This window comes from Stegostoma tigrinum, chromosome 21 (assembly GCF_030684315.1).
Source record: "Stegostoma tigrinum isolate sSteTig4 chromosome 21, sSteTig4.hap1, whole genome shotgun sequence".
In the NCBI taxonomy this organism is placed as follows: domain Eukaryota; kingdom Metazoa; phylum Chordata; class Chondrichthyes; order Orectolobiformes; family Stegostomatidae; genus Stegostoma; species Stegostoma tigrinum.
In genome coordinates, this window is record NC_081374.1 from 48,193,523 (window position 1) to 48,209,485 (window position 15,963).

At 43.4% G+C, this 15,963-nt stretch overlaps 1 protein-coding gene across 3 annotated transcripts in view; it reads left to right on the forward strand.

The window, feature by feature from the left end:
• LOC125463014 (lysine-specific demethylase 5B-like) overlaps window positions 1-15,963 on the forward strand; it is a 212,995-nt gene that overhangs the window by 169,012 nt on the left and 28,020 nt on the right. For all 3 annotated transcript variants that reach the window (XM_048553627.2, XM_048553631.2, XM_048553628.2), the window contains 2 exons: window positions 6,046-6,266; window positions 8,417-8,743. In XM_048553627.2, the coding sequence (XP_048409584.1) occupies window positions 6,046-6,266; window positions 8,417-8,743 (548 nt within the window). The remainder of the gene's footprint in view (window positions 1-6,045; window positions 6,267-8,416; window positions 8,744-15,963) is intronic.

The window sequence follows — 15,963 nt, forward strand, 5'->3', positions numbered from 1 at the left end:
AAAGTTGCTATAATGTTGGTTTGAAGTCTTTGGTTTTAGGGTTTTATTTAGTTCACTTACGTGCACATATACTCTTTGCACCTCTGGTGATGAGCTTGATCCTTTTTTTAGGATCCATTTGGATACATGATCCTTACGATCAGAGCAGCAGCTAGTCCCTGTTGCAATTGATCTTGGGTATCATTTTCAGGGTGAATCTTTTCTCTTTTGATCTTGCACTAATTGTTCAACAACACATATTTCCCTATTTTAGTGCAGTTATTTAGCAGATGCTGACAGTTGTAGTTGCACAACAGTTTTGTTCTTCATTTTGTTGGAGGATTAATTTCTGTTTATCACATGCCATGCTGAACATAGTATGTATATTAAACTTGTACATGGCTTAATTGCTTGATCGTGTTGATTTACAATGCAAGTAAAACATACATTTGAGGTGAAAAGTTACGGATGTCTACTGATGCAAGTGCAGCATTTTGTTACTGAAAATGCATTCAACTTATTTACTGGGTTAATGCAAAAATGTGAGTTTTTTGGTCTCTGAAAACGTGAGACCGTAAGAAATTGGACCAGGAGTAGGCAGTTTGGTATCTTGAACCTGCTCCCCACTCAATAGATACTTTGAGTGCAAGCCAAGCAAATGTCATTGGAGAAAAGGTAAGCATTCAAAGCTAGAGCCAGTTGGATGGCAATGAAAATAAAGGTTAAGATAAAACTTGAGATTTACGACACGAGTTATAGAATACAATATGAAATAAGGTAGAATATAAAGTGGAGTGCAAACTGAAAACATATATAAAAAGGGCAAAGAGTGGTGTTCCTATTAAGCTTTGCATGCAGAACTACCAACAGCTTGGAAGGTACCATGCTGATTTTTAAAAAAAAATTAAATACCGTGTTTATGAGACCAAAATCTTCAAAAATGCACCTTGAAAGTACTAGCTATGTACAACATCAACATTGGATATGTATTGGAAGAGATTATGGGATGAAATGACTTTGGCTTTGCTGATATTCACTTCATTCCAAATTTCACACTGGCTGTTGCTAGTCTATCTCTAAGTTATTGCAAGTCTTCTCTGTGCTTTGTCACCTGCAGACCTAACTGATCTTATCATTTGGCCCTCACTTAATACCAGACGCTGTGGCTCTGTTTTTTGTTCCCAAGTTGACTGTTGAAAATGGTGTTTCATCAGGGGCATCTGTTAAGAATTGGGCCAGAGAAGGCCACCTAGTTCCAGAGACTGCCTGGGTAGAAAATCTGTCTTGGGACTTCAGCATTGTTTTCAAAGTTAAAAGTGAAGATTTAAAACAGAAAAATCTCTCTCACACCCTCACTCCTCATTCATGTTAGCCTGTGCCCACCTTCCACAGTGCCTTATGCCCCATTTTGCCCCAGTCAACCTTGTATTCCTTAATAGCCCTTGTGTCAACTCAGATCCATCACCTCCCACCACTATTCCTTTTGGAACACTATCAGCTTAGATCTAACGGTACTACCAGTCTCGTTGATGAACTTCGAATCTCCCACTCTGTATATTTTATACCCTTTCCATTTTCTGTGTTTACTATAAGTAGTGTATTTATACCAGCAGCAGGTATTTTTGCCAGTGTTTGGCCTGATGTTATGAGACTTGACAGAGTCATACAGCATGGAAACAGACCCTTGTGCCCATGCTAAGCATCATTTGAAACTAAGCCAGTGCCACCTACCTGCTCCTGGCCCATATTCCTACAAACCTTTCCTATTCATGTACTTGTCCAAGTCTGTCTTAAGCATTATAATTGTGCCCACATCCATTATTTCCTTAGGAAGTTCATTCCTCACACAAGCCAACCTCTGTGTAAAAATGTTGCCTCATGTCTTTTTTTAAATCTTTTTTCTCTCACCTTAAAATTGTGCCCCCTTGTCTTGAAATCCTCTATCCTAGGGAAGAGATATCCAAGCCCTAAACGTCAGTTTTTGTGCCCCTGAGATGCTGCTTGGCCTGCTGTGTTCATCCAGCTCTACGTTTTTTGTTATCTCATTGTCCAGCATCTGCAGTTCCCATTATCTCTACCATTAACACTATCTGGATCCCTCATGATTTTAACCTGTATATGGTCACTTCTTATACTCTTTAGGCTCCAGTGGAAAAAGTCCTAGCCTATCCAGCCTTTCTTTATAACTCAAGCCTTCCATACCTGGCAACATCCTGGTAAATCTTTTGTGAGCCCTCCTCAGCTTAATGATATCCTTCCTATAACCAGGTGACTAGAACTGGACAAAGTATTCCTGAAGAGGCCTCTTTGTGTCCTGTACACCCTCAACGTGACTTTCCATCTCCTGCACTCAAAAGGACTGTGCAATGAAGGCCAGCATATTTATTACCTTTTTTGACCATCCTGTCTATATGTGACACAAACTTTCAACAATTAGGTACCTGAACCTCTAGGCCCCTCTACAACACTACCCAATGCCCTACCATTAATTGTACAAGCCCTACCACTCTTTGCTGTCCCAAAATGCAATACCTCGCATTTATCCAGATTGAACTCCATCTGCCATGTTACAGCTGACAGGTCAAGATCCTTTTGTAATCTTTAAAAAAAGCCTTCTTCACTGTCTACTGTGCCATCAATTTTGGTGTTGATCACAAACTTACCAACCATGCCTTCTGTGTTCACCTCCAAATAATTTGTGTAAGTGTCAAACCGAAAAGGACCCATAATGAAGCCATGTAGGACACCACTGGTGACAGGCCTCCAGCCTGAAAACACCCCTCCATCACCACTCAGTTTCCTGCCATTTAGTTAGTTAGTATACAACTGGCAAGCTCACCCAGAATCCCATGTGACCTAATGTTACTTGTTAGTCTGTCTTGCTGAACCTTGTCGAAGACTTTAGTAAAGTTCAAGTAAACAACATTTACTGCTCTGCACTCATCAATCTTTTTGCTAACTTCCTGAAAAAGACTCAGGTTTTTCCTCCCACAAAACCATGCTGACTATTCCTACTCAATTATTGCCTCTCTAAATGTCAAAATCCCATTTTTTTTTAAAAAATCACCCCCAACAATTTACCCACATTCATAGAGTCCCTACAGTGTGGAAACAGGCCCTTTGGCCCAACAAGTCCACACTGGCACTCGGAGCATCCTGCCCAGACCAATTTTCCCCCTATAACCCACCTATTCTACATATCGCTGAACACTACAGGCAATTTAGCATGGCCAATCCATCTAGCCTGCACATCTTTGGACTGTGGGAGGAAACCAGAGCACCTGTAGGAAACCCTCGCAGACACAGGGAGAACGTGTAAACTCCACACGGTTGCCTAAGGCTGGAATTGAACCTGAGTCCCTGGTGCTATGAGGCAGCAGTGCTAACCACCAAGCCACCGTGCCGCCCTGATATCCAGAGTCAATGTTGAAGACTGAAGGCAAATCTTTGACTGTATACTACTGTGTCACAACCTCTGCTGGTGGGATAGAATATACCAGGGATGATGGTGTTGTTTGGGACATGATCTAGAAGATATGATTCGATGAGTGACTTTTCAGGCTAATAGTTGACTAGTCTGTGTGACAGCTGTCCAGATTTTGGCACTAGCCCCTAGATGCTTTTGTGAAGGACTTTATATGGTCCACAGGACTGACGTTATCTTTTTCTGATCTCAGGTGGTCCTTTTCGATTTCCCCCCCCCCCCCGCCGTGTTTTTTGAGACTTCTAAGTACTTTGATACGACAGAGTGCATTTCTAATTCATTTTCAGGCTGTTCATTGTTGTTGGTTTAGAGTCTTGATGAGATATAGATGACATATTTCCTTCCCAAAAGGACAAGTGGGAACTAGGTGCACTTTATGAAGATTGAACAATAGTTTCATGGTCATCATTAAATTTTATTTTGGGTTGTTTTGAATTTGAATTCAGGTGCCACCAATTACTGTAGTAAGATTTGAACCAGTGTCACCAGGACATTAAATGAAAGGCAAAACACTGTGGTTGCTGGAATCTCAAGCAGAATGCTGAAGAAACTCAGCAGGACTGTGGAGAGAGAAATGGCATTAATGTTAGATGTGTGGAACTTGCCTGGAATCTAAGAACTAGGAGAACGAGTAGGCAATTCAGCTTTTGGATCCTGCTCTGCTATTTTATATAATCACAGCCTCTCTTTCCCTGCTCATTCTCCATAATCCTATGACCCATTACTAATAAAATCTGACTACCACTTCAAACTTACTCAATTTCCCAGCATCCACTGCAGACTGGTAGTGAATTCCACAAGTTACACCTGAGTGAGGTAATTTCTCCTTCTCGATTTTAAATCTGATACTCCTCATCTCAAAACTAGACCCTTTGTTCTTGATTGCCCCACACGAGGAAACATCCACTATATGTCTAATTTGTCAATTCCCTTAACATCTTGTAATTTCAATTAGATCTCCTTTTATCCTTCTGAACTGCTCAACTGGAAAAGCACAGCCAGTCAGACCTCATTTGAAGAGCAGGAAAGTCAATGTTTAGGGCCAAAACCCTCCTTCGGGACTGGGTTGGTGGGAGGAGCCCAGAAAGTAATAGTGAGGGGTGGGGCTGCGGGAGGGTAGGTGAGATGGAGATAGATGAATGCAGGTAGGGGGTTTTTGTGGTTGGTCAGTGGGAAGGGTGGAGCCAAGGTGGACAGGCTGGGGGAGGAGAGAGACATTGAAGCTCGTGAAGTTAAGATCTGGTTCACTAGTGCCTTTAGGGAAGGAAATTGCCGTCCTTACCTGATCTGGCCTACATGTGACTCCAGACCCACAGCAATGTAGTTGAGAGTCAACTACCTTCTGGGCAATTCAGGATGAGCAGTAAATGTTGTCTAGCTGGTGACACCCTTATACCACAAATGAATTTAAAAAACTATATTCAGGTCATTGGGCTGTAAGCTCCCAAGGCGAAATGTGAGGTGTTGTTCCTCCAGGTTACATTTGGCATCACTGTGACAGTGGAGGAGGCCATGGGTGGACACATCACCAGGGGAGTGGGAGGGTGAGCTAACGTAGGTGGCAGCCTGAAGGTCGAGTTGGTTGGTGCGTGCAGAGTGCAGATGCTCCACAAACTGGTCCCCGAGTCTGAATTTGACTCCCTGGATATAGAAGAGACCACATTGGGAGCAACAGATACGATAGATGAGGTTAAATGAAGTTCAGGTGAATCTCTGCCGGATTTGGAAGGATTATTTGGGGCCATGGACGGAGGTGAGAGGGGTGGTGCAGGGGCAGGTGTTACTCCCAGTGTGGTCCCGTCTTTATTGAGGAAACCAAAAGCAGACTTGGGGACCAGTTTGTGGAGCATCTGCATTCTGCACGCACCAGCCAACCTGAACTATGGTTGCTACCCACTTACCTCCCCCCCCCCCACTCCCATGGTGAGATGGCCATCATTGGCTTCCTCCTCTGTCCAGAGAGTGAGGCCAAATGTGAACTCGGAATAGCACCTCATATTTTGCCTTGGGAGCTTACAGCAAAATGGCCCGAATACTGACTTCACCAGCTTCAAAATCTATCGTCCCCCACCTGTCCATCTTCTGATTCACCTATCTGTTTCACCCATCCCACTGACCAACCACAGTAACCCCCTACCTGCATCCATCAGTCTCCATCTCACCTACTCTTTCTTCCCCCCACCACCTCCCCCCCCCCCCCCCCCACCAAGTTTATTTCTGGGCATCCCTACCCCCACCCCCCAGTCCTGACAAAGGGTTTCAGCACGAAAAGTTGACTTTCCTGCTCATGGGATGTTGTCTGACCAGCTGTACTATTCCAGCTCCACATTAATTGACTTTAGCTTCCAGCATCTGCAGTTCCTATTGTCTCCAAGACAATCTATAAACTAATTCCTCAATGAATACCAGAAATTCACTATTGTTTTGATTGCTGTCTTTGTATTAAGATGTAATATCAGCCACAAATGCTGCTTAATGTCCTTTAATGAGAAAGTTCTTCATAGAAGATGTAATGATCAGAATTATTATGGAAACTAAATTCTGGTTAGTAAATTTAATCTTCTAAATGTATGCTTTTGCAGGATTGTGCCTGTCTGATGATGTGAGGTCCCAACTTGATGAGCTGATCATGGAGGCTCTTTTACTGCAGGTGTCACTGCCTGAGATGCAGCACATTTACCAGATCTCCTGTGCAGCCCAGTACCCTGTAGTGGAAAGCCACCAGCAGCGATCTGAACTGCTGAGTTGCAAACCAGTGGAGGTCATGCAGTGTCTTGCAGAGACCTGTGCTTCTACAGCAGAGGTATGGAACTGCAAAAACCCAGTATCAGAGCATCAATGACTCTATCAGAGCACCATATTTGGTTATTTAATGTATAAATACTGTCAAAATATACCTGTAAAAGTGTGCATATATTTTGAAGTGTGTTTGACAATTGTGTATGAATGAGTATCACATACTGCAGATGACGTTTTTTTTCTAGATTAGATGAACTCGGTGGCAGCTTCATCCAAGCTTTTGAGGAAACCAAGAGATTATGAAAAGATGTGGAGCATCCTAGAGGTCATCTGATGCTGCTGTGATTTTTGGTTTTGGCTGTCTGCGTTTATCATCTGCATTTTTTTAGTCTTCAAACCAAATTCCTAAAAAGATATTATTTATATTTCCAGTCCCATGATGCTTCATTGAAACTGAATTCTGAGGAAGAGTAATTGGACTCAGAACATCAACTCTGTTTCTATCTCCACAGATGCTATGCCAAATCTGTTGAATATCTTCACTGTTTTCTGTTTCATTTCAGATTTCCAGCGCATGTAGTATTTTGCCTTTATAGAAAAATATATTCTAGTAGAGTTCCTGTTTTCTTGATAGTGATGCATCTTCCCATTAGGAGTGACCACCACCCCTTCTCAGTCAAGACTGGATAGGCTATGAAGGGAACTGAAGTCATGGCATCTTATGGAACTCATGGCTGGAAGAAATGCTTGAGTCCACCCTAAGAGATTGTTGCCCCTGATTTTCTCAGGCCAGTTAGGAGGAATCCTATCTCTGAGAGTCAGGTTTACACATCCAGGTCTCATTAATATCAAAATGTTGGAGCAATGTAGTTAAACCAAGTATTTTGATATCTGAGCTATCTTGGAGATGAAATATTGATTCTCTTGTTTGAGGGGTGTCACCCTCCTCTCTCAATTAAAACTGAAACACCCAGAGAAGCCTGCCTCGTCTTGTGATCTGTTAAAGAAAGTGTGAAAAGTGGTATAACCTGTCTCTCTCCCCCCAATTTGTGACAAAGGCATGGTTAAATGAAAGAAATCCCTGATGTGCACTTTATAAGCAACAAGTAACAATTTATTTATCTAACTCCGAGTGAACAAAGACCTGGGTTTGATTCCAGTCTTGGGCGACTGTCTGTGTGGAGGTTGCACATTCTGACCATGTCTGTCTGTGTGGGTTTCCTCCAGATGCTCTGGTTTCCTCTCTCAATTAAGAGATGTGCAGGCTAGGTGGATTGGCCATGCTAAATTATCCATAGTGTTCAGGGATGTGTAGATTAGGGGCGCTATAGGGGGATGGGTCTGGGTGGGATGCTCTGAGGGTCGGTGTGGACTTGTTGGGCTAAAAGGCCTGCTTCCACGCTGTAAGGATTCTGTGTTTCTGTGAAATTAACAGAACTACGAGCAAACCAAACAATTACCACCTTAATGCTAACTCTTCGCAAATAAAACAAAATTCTAATGGTATGCTGTTTCAATCAGTAACAGTCTCACTTATATAAATCAAATTAATCAGAAAAAAGATTAAAACTTAGTCTGTTGAAATTACAGCCAGGATGAGTCTTCCAGAATGTTCTATGCCTTCTCTGCAGTATTCCAGTCAGGAACACCTTTCTCTGTTGAATTCTTGTGTCAGGAATACTAGCTAAGGGTGCTGCAGTACCTTAGGTGGTGCTTGCTCTGAGAGCTTAAAGATTTCTGTGAGAGCCAGTTTCACTTACGTTCAGATGACAGTTCGCTCACTCACCAATTTTCAAAAGCCCTCTTCTTCTATGCCCTTTGTGACTTATTACTTTCTTACAATAGGATTGGTTCTAGGTTGTCAAAACCATCAGATTTAAATTTAATTAGGTTTTAGAATTTAGGGCCTGGTTTAAAACAATGAGAAATTCAAAAACCTGTTACATGTTGAATTACGGTGAACATGTTGACTTAATTCCTGTTGAATTATTATTTCTGAAATCATAAATAGTTGTAAAATAAAGTCTTTGTGACCAAAGTTTTGTGGATTTAATTTTGTTTAAACAGCAGAGAGAATACATGAGATTAGTTTTCCACAAGAACCCATGAGCCATCAAGTACACATGCACAATAATACCATGAAGGATCTGAAAACTTAGCAGACTTTTCCTGTATAATGGAGTAAATTGAACTGACTGTCTTTTTTTGTTTTAGGGTGAAGGTTGCTGTTTAAAGCCAATGAAAGGAGAAGGAAACTGTGAGAAAAAGAAGAGACGGCTTGAAAAAGATGGTTCAGTGGGTGAAAAGAGAGAAAAATTGAAAAAACTAAACAATCCAAAAAAGGGAAATGTCAAATTAAACCAGGAAAGAACAAAAAATTTAAGTTTGGTGAGAATAGAAGCAGAAAAGTATTTGGAATTTCTGCAGCCTCATGAGGCACTGTCAGTGATCATGGAGCCTCCATACTCTGAGCCAGAGGACTCTGAAGATGAAGATGCAATCTGCCCGGCAGAAAGCTGCCAGCAGCCAGAGGGGGATGAGGTCAGTATTCAGTATTCATACGGTTATTCTTCTACGTTGGACTATAATGAGGTGCATAATAGCTTTTGAATATTTTAATTGAAAGGGCTATATTTAGCAGAATAAAGTACAGGAAATGGTGGGTGATGTTTGAATTTGTATTTGTTTCTGATTGCATCAATCACAAATCTGCAGAATTGTCCATACAAAATCCTAATTGTTGGATTTTCAGATACAAGCCATTTAACTTCATTATTGCCTGACATCAAAAGATATAAAATTGCTTAAAAGAAGCAAATTTGAAAGAAGCCTCATTCTTTCTTCTATGAAGTTTCTTTCCCTGTTTTCCTAAATATGACTAATTCTAATGCACTCCTAACCAGCTTGCCATTTCTTACCCTATGTAACTTTTAACTATTCCCAAGCTTGACTGTCTTTATCCCAGCTTCTTCCAAGTGCCACGTTGGCCCCAGTTGAACAGTGCCTGATGCTAAAATTCTCCTTTTGTCAAATGCTTTCATCACCTCGCTCCTAACTGCAGAATCTGTTCTAGCTTCACTCCTCCCCAAAATGAGCACTCCTCCATGAACATCCCCGATTTTTTAATTACTGTGCCAGTAGTGGTCATGTCTTGAAGCTTCCAAAGTCCTCAATTCTGAAATTTCATCCATAACTCTCTCTGCTCTCTATCTATCTTTCTTTCTCTTGCATGCTTCTTCAAAAACGGTATGGCGAAGCTTCTGATCACGGTTCTGAATATCTGTTTGTATGGTTTTTTTATCTTGAGTGGCCATAGAAACTGCAAAATCCAGCTCTACAGCCAGTGGAGATGCGATATTGTGACTGGGGCAAGTGATAACAATTTCACCCTTTAGACTAGTGCCAGAGAAGTTGCCTGTTTGAGACCAGATGAGGAAGACAGTAGGGAGACCAAATATTGAAAATAAAGCAGAGTGATATGGAAAATGGGAGCAGGTGTAGCATATTCAGCCCATTGTTCCTGTACTGCCATTCAGTAAGATCCTGGCTGACCTGATTGCATTGAACAGCATTGGACAGGAACAGGCACTTCAGCCTATGTCTGTGCCAACCATGATGGCAGTCTAAACTAATTCCATCTGCTTGCGTACAGTCTGTCTAAATGCCTTTTAAACCTTGCTAACATGTCTGCTTTTAACACTTCTGGCAGCATGTTCAGGACACCTGCCACTGTTTTTAAAAAAAACTTTTCCTCGCACATCTCCTTTTAACTTTCCCACCTCTCATCTTAAATCTATGCCCAACCTTTCCTTATAGGTAATACATGCCAATCCAGGCAATGTCCTGGTAAAGAGATAATGGGAACTGCAGATGCTGGAGATTCCAAGATAATAAGATGTGAGGCTGGATGAACACAGCAGGCCAAGCAGCATTTCAGGAGCACAAAAGCTGACGTTTCGGGCCTAGACCCTTCATCAGAGAGGGGAATGGGGGGAGGGAACTGGAATAAATAGGGAGAGAGGGGGAGGCGGACCGAAGATGGAGAGTAAAGAAGATAGGTGGAGAAAATGTAGGTGGGGAGGTAGGGAGGGGATAGGTCAGTCCAGGGAAGACGGACAGGTCAAGGAGGTGGGATGAGGTTAGTAGGTAGCTGGGGGTGCGGCTTGGGGTGGGAGGAAGGGTTGGGTGAGAGGAAGAACCGGTTAGGGAGGCAGAGACAGGTTGGACTGGTTTTGGGATGCAGTGGGTGGGGGGGAAGAGCTGGGCTGGTTGTGTGGTGCATTGGGGGGAGGGGATGAACTGGGCTGGTTTAGGGATGCAGTGGGGGAAGGGGAGATTTTGAAACTGGTGAAGTCCACATTGATACCATATGGCTGCAGGGTTCCCAGGCGGAATATGAGTTGCTGTTCCTGCAACCTTCGGGTGGCATCATTGTGGCAGTGCAGGAGGCCCATGATGGACATGTCATCAAGAGAATGGGAGGGGGAGTGGAAATGGTTTGCGACTGGGAGGTGCAGTTGTTTGTTGCAAACTGAGCGGAGGTGTTCTGCAAAGCGGTCCCCAAGCCTCCGCTTGGTTTCCCCAATGTAGAGGAAGCCGCACCGGGTACAGTGGATGCAGTATACCACATTGGCAGATGTGCAGGTGAACCTCTGCTTAATGTGGAATGTCATCTTGGGGCCTGGGATGGGGGTGAGGGAGGAGGTGTGGGGACAAGTGTAGCATTTCCTGCGGTTGCAGGGGAAGGTGCCGGGTGTGGTGGGTTTGGAGGGCAGTGTGGAGCGAACAAGGGAGTCATGGAGAGAGTGGTCTCTCCGGAAAGCAGACAGGGGAGGGGATGGAAAAATGTCTTGGGTGGTGGAGTCGGATTGTAAATGGCGGAAGTGTCGGAGGATAATGCGTTGTATCCGGAGGTTGGTGGGGTGGTGTGCGAGAACGAGGGGGATCCTCTTGTGGCGGGGGTGGGGTGTGAGGGATGTGTCGCGGGAAATGCGGGAGACGCGGTCAAGGGCGTTCTCGATCACCGTGGGGGGAAAGTTGCGGTCCTTGAAGAACTTGGACATCTGGGATGTGTGGGAGTGGAATGTCTTATCGTGGGAACAGATGCGGCGGAGGCGGAGGAATTGGGAATAGGGGATGGAATTTTTGCAGGAGGGTGGGTGGGAGGAGGTGTATTCTAGGTAGCTGTGGGAGTCGGTGGGCTTGAAATGGACATCAGTTACAAGCTGGTTGCCTGAGATGGAGACTGAGAGGTCCAGGAAGGTGAGGGATGTGCTGGAGATGGTCCAGGTGAACTGAAGGTTGGGGTGGAAGGTGTTGGTGAAGTGGATGAACTGTTCGAGCTCCTCTGGGGAGCAAGAGGCGGCGCCGATACAGTCATCAATGTACCGGAGGAAGAGGTGGGGTTTGGGGCCTGTGTAGGTGCGGAAGAGGGACTGTTCCACGTGTCCTGGTAAACCTGTTTTGCACCCCCTCCAAAGCCTCCTTTTTATAGTGTGGCGATCAGAACTGCACATGATACTCCAAATGTGGCCTCGCTAAAATCTTATACCACAGCAACACGACTTGCAAACGTTTATACTCTGTGACCTGGCCAATGGCAGTAAGCATGCCCCATGTTGCCTTTACCAATTGTCCCCTTACTTTGCCACTTTCGTGGAGCTGTGGACTTGGATCCCTCTGTATATTAATGCTCCTAAAGGGTCCTGCTTCTCTTAGTACTACTGTGACTTGAGTTCCACTTTACGGTTCCTTGTAGATAGAAATCTTTCGAATCCAACCTTGAATATATTCAGTGATCCAGCCTTCACTGCTCTCTGGGGTAGAGGATTTGAAAGACTAGCAATTCTCAGAAGAAACTGACCATTTTTCTTTCTTTCTCCTTTTCAATTCTCCTTAGAATTGAAACTTACTGTCAGCATCTACCCTGTCAAGCCCTTTCAAAATTTTGTTTCAAAAGAATTTCCAAAGAGTGTAGGCCCAAACTGCTTGAACATTCTATGTAATTCTTTCATCAGCCTAGTGAAGATTGTTTGAATTTACCCATGCATTCACACAGTACTCCCAAGTACTGCAAATTCACCAAAGATCCTTAGATGGCAACTTCCAAATGCACAACCATTTCCACCTAGAAGGACAAGGGCAGCAGATATATAGGAACACCACCACCTTCAAGTTTCCCTCCAAGCCATCCACCATTCCTGATTTGGAAATATACCTGTCACTGGGTTAATATTCTGGAAGTCCCTCCCCAGTGGCATTGTGGGTCAAATGACAACAGGTGGACTGCAGCAATTCAAGAAGACCGCTCACCGCCACCTTCTCAAGGGCAACCAGGGACGTGCAATATATGCTGACCAGTGAGCGATACCCACATCCCACAAATGATAAATAAAACTTCAACAACTATAGCAAAACTTTATTTTTTGTTCTCTAATGCCAGGGCAACATAAAACATGCTGTTTGCTTTCCTAATCAACTTCTGTACCAACACATCAATCTTGCGTCTGTATGAGTATACTAAAGGACTGAGTAGCAACATGTATAGGTTTCTGAAATGAATAACCTTATATTGCCACACTATTCTCCATCGGTTGCTTTACCAACTCTCGTAATCTGTCTGTATCTCTTTGTAACCTGTTTACTTAAGTTTTAAGTTCGCTTTGTATCATCAGAAATATTGGATACGCTATTGTTTGATTAAGTCATTAATATAGAAGGTCAATAACTGAAACCCAGCAATGATCGTAGCACTTTAGTTTTACAAATTGTCAACTCAAGAAGCCCATTTATCCCCACTCACCTCTTCCTATCTGTTTTAATCAATTTCCATTCATACTAATATATTACCATCAACTCTGTGAACTGTATTTGCATGTTTAATCTTCTAGATTGTCCTTTTATGGGAAATGTGGAGGTGATGGCCTAGTGGTGTTATTGCTGGACTGTTAATCTGGAGACCCAGATAATGTTCTGGGGGCCAGGTTCAAATCCTGCCATGGCAGATGGTGGAATTTGATATTCTGCAAAATATCTGGAATTAAAAATCTAAAGATGACCATGAATCCACTGTCGATTTGTCAAAAAAAACATCTGGATTCACTAATAAGGAAACGGCCATCCTTACCTGGTCTGGCCTACTTATGACTCCAGACTCTCAGCAATGTGGTTGACTCTGAACTGCTCTCTGGCAATTAGGGATGGGCAATTAGTGCTGCCTAGCTAGCGACGGCCTCAACCCAATAGTGAATTTTTAAAAAATTGACAGACTCACTGGTTATAGCATGTCCTTAAATGTCCTTGAGCAGTCAGGAGAGAACTACTCTCTTGGACCATTACAGTTCTAGTGGTGCAGGTCCTGCTTGGGAGAGTTCAAGTATCTTAACCAGCAACAATAAAGATATATTGATACTGTTCTAATTCATGCTTTGGAGGCAGTACCAGAAAAAATTGTTCTTCTAGGTCTTGGTCAGCGCAAACAACCTTTACTTGCAGGGTTAAAATTGTATCCGAGATGATAGGAACTGCAGATGCTGGAGAATCCGAGATAACAAGGTGTAGAGCTGGATGAACGCAGCAGGCTGAACAGCATCATAGGAGCAGGAAGGCTGACGGTTTGGGCCTAGACCATTCATCAGAAGTGGAGGGTCTAGGCCCGAAACATCAGCCTTCCTGTTGTTATGATGCTGCTTGGCCTGCTGTATTCATCCAGCTCTACACCTTGTTTTTCCTTAACTTGGAGGGTAGCTGATTTGGTAAACCAGTTCAGTCTAGTTCTTGTCTGTAGTTCCAAAGAGTAGAAATACAGACATCTTGCTGTTTGCAAGCAGAGTTCAGATTTTAAGCAGAGGGTTGAGGTTAATTCATGGTGAGTTAGTTGAAGTTGGAAAGGAGTGCATTTCTTAATTTCTTTTCTTCTGTGACAGAAGCAACTTTTGGGGACTAACTGGTAAACTATAATCTATTCTACTTCCAACAAAATACTATTAAAATATGGCAGAGCAGATTGGCTAGCGTTATGAACTGTGGGTAGCCATGAATGTCCGAGATGTGCAGACCTGCACATCGAGTCACTGTCTGCGCAAACTTGAGCTCGAGTTCCAAAACCCAAGGAGAGTTGAAGTTACTGTTCGTCTGCAGCAGACTATTAGATTGTTGGTTATTGGTTTTACTGGTGAGGGCCGTGGGTTTTCACAGGAGTGCAAATAACTAGCATCGAAGCAGCTCAGCTAAACAGCAGAAGAGAGTAAGGGCACTACTAATATAGAATAGAATATCCTTTATTGTCACTTGTACAACAACATAGAAGTATAGCAGTGTATTGAAAAGATTTTGCAGTGGCTGCCTTTTATTGGCACCACCTACAAGTACCAAGGTACAAATCTTAGACTTTTTTTAAAAAAGTGGTCTTACACAATGAGGATTGAAGGGAAGCATAAGCATTACTTTCAGAGGTAGTTACAACATAGTTGAAAAGATTTTAAATTACAGTCCAATAACAGCAGCTCAGCATGTGGCACCAGGCCCTAGCCCAGCAATTGTCCTGCATTGCTGCAGGCTCCAGTCTGCTGCTCATCAGCACTCGGCAGCAACCGAGATTCGTACCTCGCTCCTCCATCACTCTGGGAACACAGCCCCTCCATCACCTGCTCCCTTACCGACTGGCCGCCCCAGGCTCCTGCTGCTCGTGTCACTGGCTCGTGCTCACTGCCTGTGCGGTGCTCTGGGCTGCTTCCAGATGCGCTGCTGCAGGGCTCTTCTCTGCACTGTAACAAGCCTCACTGCTTGTGGTATTCCAGGGCACGAGGGCTCACTTCTCTGGACTTGCTGCCAGCTCTAGTGCTGAGGGGAGAGAAGAAGAGAAAAAGAAAAAGGAGGAACAGAAGAAAAGGCAAAGTAAAGAAGCTCTGACATGAACATCCTACTCATCTACATCTTAGAAGAACAGATGAGCATTTCTGCAGCTGTAAACATGACTCCAGGGTCTCAGGTTGCCACCCTAGTGCCAGAATCATGATGTCGCATCTTTTCCTGAGGGAGGATGAATATCAGGAGGTTGTGTTATGGTCCATTTTGGTACCAATGTCCTGGGAAGTAGGGTAATGAAGTCCTGAAAGCAGATTTATGGGAGCTAGGAAGGTGATTGAAAAGTGGGCCCTCCAAAACAATAATCTCAAGATTACTACCAATACCAAGAGCATAGAAACAGGACAAATTGAGCATTTGAAGACATGCCTGGAAACTGGAGGTAGGGGGCAGATTTCTGAGGCCTTGGGACTAGAGAGCTTCAACTAAATCTGCAGCGGGGTGGGAACCTCCGGCTGAACTCCGATTCAAGAGAGGTTAGTACAGATAAAAAACGAAGTAAGAAAAACAAAAAGACAATGAAGCAATGACCAGCACCAAATAAGATCAAAATGTCTCAAAGTGCTGAGGTGAAGATACTTTGTCTGAATGCATGTAGCATGCAAAATTATTGATTTAACCATAGGCAGTCCCTGGATGGCGTTCATGAATCAGTTTGTAAAAAGATTTTTACTGCAAGTCAGAACACAATGCAAGATGATATAAAGTAGCCGTTCATAAGTACAAGAAATGTTTGTATGTCAGATCTTTAAAATTACTTCCCTTTTATGGGATTGCAGTCCTAAGTACAAATATTCACAAGTTGGATGTTTGTAAATCAGCGAATCCCATACACAAATTAAGGTAAATGGATGTGATTTAATTGCCATTTACTCAGACATGGCTAAGGATACCAG